Consider the following 3,965-nt stretch of genomic DNA (forward strand, 5'->3'; position numbering starts at 1 on the left):
AGCCTTTGAACATACATAACATGGTATATCTTCTTCCATCCTTTCGAAGCGCTGGTTAAATGCGTGCGCGAATATTAGTTCTTGAATTGAGGATGTTTCTTTTGCGGTTAGGGACATAACGAATGTAATGAGTATGAAGATAGCGCAGCGCGTTCAAGCAGTTGCGCGAAGTAGCCGGCCTAATGGTGAATGCCGCGGAACCGCTCGTACACTTTTCTGAAAGGATAAGCTTTACGCGAGAAAACGTGGCCCTCGATGACTTGATATAAATCGCAATGAATGACCGGAACTAGTTTTTTACTGGTACATAGCTGATGCTATAATGAGCGCGCTCAAGACGGAAACTTCCTTGATCACCCTTTTTAATCCATTGCACTCATCTAGCGTCACTCAAGAACTGTAACTCTTTGCAGCGTCCCGGATCGAGAAACTGTTTTTGGTAAAACAATTGATTGAATGTTGAATTGTTTGAAAAGAATTGTTTAGGTGACTATGGCATTGGTTCTAGGAATAGCAGGGGGGAGTTACTAGTTGGGTTTGCAGAGCGCAATAACTTACGAATCATGAATACCTTCTTCAGCAAACGGAAGAGCCGGAAATGGACATGGAAAGGTCCTAACGGAGAGACTAAAAATAAAATCGACTTCCTAATGTGTTCAACCCCCGCCATTATGCAAGACGTAGAGGTAATTGGGAAAGTGCGATGCAGTGACCACAGGACGGTGAGGTCCCGAATTAGCCTATATCTGAAGAATGAACGCAACAGATTAGTAAGAAAGAAATCCATCAACGAATTAGCGGTGAGGGGGAGGGCAGAAGAGTTCAGGATCTTGCTGCAGAATAGGTATTCAGCTCTAACTGAGGATGGCGACATTACCCTACAGGCAAGGAACAATAATTTCAGAGATATCATTACTGAGTGCGCGGTAGAAGTAGGCGGTAGGATAGTTAGAGAGGATACCGGTAAGCTGTCCAAGGAGACGAACGATTTGATTAAGAAACGCCAGAGTATGAAAGCTTCCAATCCAACAGACCAGATCGAATTGGCCGAGATATCAAAGCTAATCAATAAGCACAAGGTGGCCGATATAAGGAAGTATAACATGGAGAAAACTGAGCATGCCGTAAAGAACGGGGGAAGCCTTAAAGTGATAAAGAAGAAATTGGGCACAGGCAAAAACCAGATGTATGCGACAAAGGACAAGGCAGGCAACGTCATCACGAGTATGGACAAGATAGTCAAAGTAGCCGAGGAGTTCTATACAGATCTCTACAGTAGCCAAAGTAGTCAGGACCGTAATGAGATTGTGGGTAGGGAAAAACAGTCAGACGTTCCACCAGTGACGAAGGACGAGAATACGAAAGCACTAGAAACTATGAAAAGGGGGAAATCAGCTGGACAGAATCAAATAACTACAGATTTGCTGAAGGACGGGGGGGATATCGTGCTAGAAAAACTGGCCACCCTGTATACGCAGTGCCTGGTGTCATCGACGGTACCGGAACAATGGAAGAATGCAAACATTATCCTCATTCACAAGAAATGGGACTATAAGGACCTTAACAATCGCAGACCAATCAGATTAATGTCTGTTACGTATAAGGTATTTACTAAGGTAATTGCTTATAGAATCAGGACAACCTTAGACAGAAATCAAGCAAAGGATCAGGCAGGGTTTCGGTAACAGTACTCTACTATCGATCATATCCATACCATCAATCAGGTGATAGAAAAATGCTCGGAATATAACCAGCCCTTATACATAGCATTCATTGATTGTGAAGAAGCATTTGACTCAGTTGAAACCTCGGCGGTGATGTAGGCATTGCGAAATCAGGGGGTAGACGAGCCGTACGTGAAAGTGCTGGAAGATATATATAGGGGCTGCACAGCAACCATAGTTCTGCATAAAGAAAGTAAAAAAATTTTCATAAAGAAAGGTGTTAGGCAAGGACACACTATCTCCCCAGTACTATTCACAGCTTGTTAAGAGGAAGTATTCAGAGACTTGGAATGGGAAGAGTTAGGGATAAGGGTAGATGGAGAATGCCTCAGTAATCTGCGGTTTGCTGATGACATTGCCTTGCTAAGCAACTCGGTGGATGAACTGCAAATAATGATTGATGACCTAGACAGGAAACATAGAAAGGTAGGCTTGAAAATCAACACCCAGAAGACTAAGGTAATGTTCAACAGCCTCGGGAAGGAACAGCAGTTCACATTAGGTAGCGAAATACTGGAAGTAGTAGGCGAATATGTCTACTTAGGACAGGTAGTAACCGTAGATCCGGACCATGAAAAGGAAATAACAAGAAGATTGGGATGGAGCGCATTTGGGAAGCACCCGCAGATTATGACTAGCAGCTTACCGGTATCGCTCAAGAGGAAAGTACACAACAGTTTCATCTTGCCTGTACTCACCTATGGGGCTGAAACATGGAGGCTAACCAAGAGAGTTGTACTTAAGTTGAGGACAACCCAGAGGGCTATGGAACGCAAAATGGTAGGGGTAACATTAAGAGATAGAAAGCGTGCAGAGTGGGTGAGAGGAATAACTCAAGTTACCGCCATCCTAGTGGACATTAAGAAGAAGAAATGGACATGGGCAGGACATGTAGTGCGAAGAGCGGATAACCGATGGTCGCTGAGGGTAACATACTGGATTCCAAGGGAAGGAAAGCTTAGCAGGGAGCAGCAGAAAGTTAGATGGCGGATGAGATTAAGAATTTCGCAGGGGTCAAGTGGATGCAGCTAGCACAGAACCGGGTTAAGTGGAGAAATATGGAAGAGGCCTCCGCCCTGCAGTGGGTATAATCAGGCTGATGATGATGATGATGATGATGATGATGATGATGAATTGTTTGAATGGTGATCCAAGAAAGATGACCACTCATAACCCTGACGGACATCCCGATTCGGGTGTACGTTTTCAGATTTGATTTGTTCTACCAGTTTGCGTCCGAATTCAGATGACCGTTTTCGGATGTGCTTCGTTCTTCCTGCGGATGTCCCAATCCGCCTTCGGATGCAAAGATTTAAGCAGGACGTCCATAGAACACCTCCATTTAAGCAAACATCATCAATAAAGTCTGAGATTTACACTGCGATTACGCATTTAGTTAATTGGTTGGGGAATACTCAACTGCTAGGAGTGGCGTAGGATAAAAACTTTAAGCGAAATATATACATCACAATTCATAGAATATTTTAGTGGATATGTAAGCATCGTTTAATAACGCAACGCTTCGTGCGGCGCATCAGTCTGTTATGCATTATCTGAATAATTCGTTGCCTTTCTATATGGTAACTATTCTGTTGTTTTGCACGCAGATGCTACAAGATCTGCATCCCGAAATAATGGATTAGGCACCAACGCGCTACTGGCCCATCGACGGCTGGAATTCGAAAGTAAATTGCCAATGAGCTCGAGTTGCACAAGGTAAATAAGTTCAACACGGCATGATTGCGGAAAAAATGGTGGCTGCGTACGCAGAATGCTCTGATAATTGAACACGTAAATGTGCGCCGAATCGAGCGCGCGCTGCTCGTAGGACCACAGCGAGTGCTGTTCCTGGCTTCAGCGCACTCAAACACAATGCCAATGACTTTCTGGTATTTTGAGAAAGGAGAGTTGATCATCCTAAAAGCGTCTTCCGCTCGGACCTCAGCATCTTTCTATACCGCTATTCATCATATCTCGTGTCGCTGGTGCCATCAGCAGTGCTAGTGTTACGTATTGGTTTTTATATTTCGGTAATCATTTTCAGTTTTACATTCAGTGATATGGCCTTCGGCACGTGTGCTTGGCATTGTGTGGGGCCTTGTGCACAGAACTATGCTACACTGGCTGTTTAGTTTCTAATTGCGGTGTCAATGTAGGTGTCTATTTGGTCCAACAATCTCGACAGTGTCGTACTCTTTTCATAAACCTACCTAGACATTACACTTCGCCTACTGATAAGTC

The 3,965-nt window shown here is 44.1% G+C and overlaps 1 protein-coding gene across 1 annotated transcript; it reads left to right on the top strand.

Annotated features, from left to right (window-relative positions):
• Positions 1-650: 650 nt before the first annotated feature.
• On the top strand, positions 651-3,367 carry LOC146195259 (uncharacterized). Its single transcript, XM_084596759.1, has 2 exons — positions 651-1,604; positions 3,332-3,367. The coding sequence occupies exons 1-2, from the start codon at positions 651-653 to the stop codon at positions 3,365-3,367; spliced, it is 990 nt and encodes a 329-aa protein (XP_084452885.1).
• The last annotated feature ends 598 nt before the right edge of the window (positions 3,368-3,965 follow it).

The sequence above is a fragment of the Amblyomma maculatum genome, chromosome 3, assembly GCF_055883805.1.
Source record: "Amblyomma maculatum isolate TAMU_Amacu chromosome 3, ASM5588380v1, whole genome shotgun sequence".
NCBI classification, from domain to species: domain Eukaryota; kingdom Metazoa; phylum Arthropoda; class Arachnida; order Ixodida; family Ixodidae; genus Amblyomma; species Amblyomma maculatum.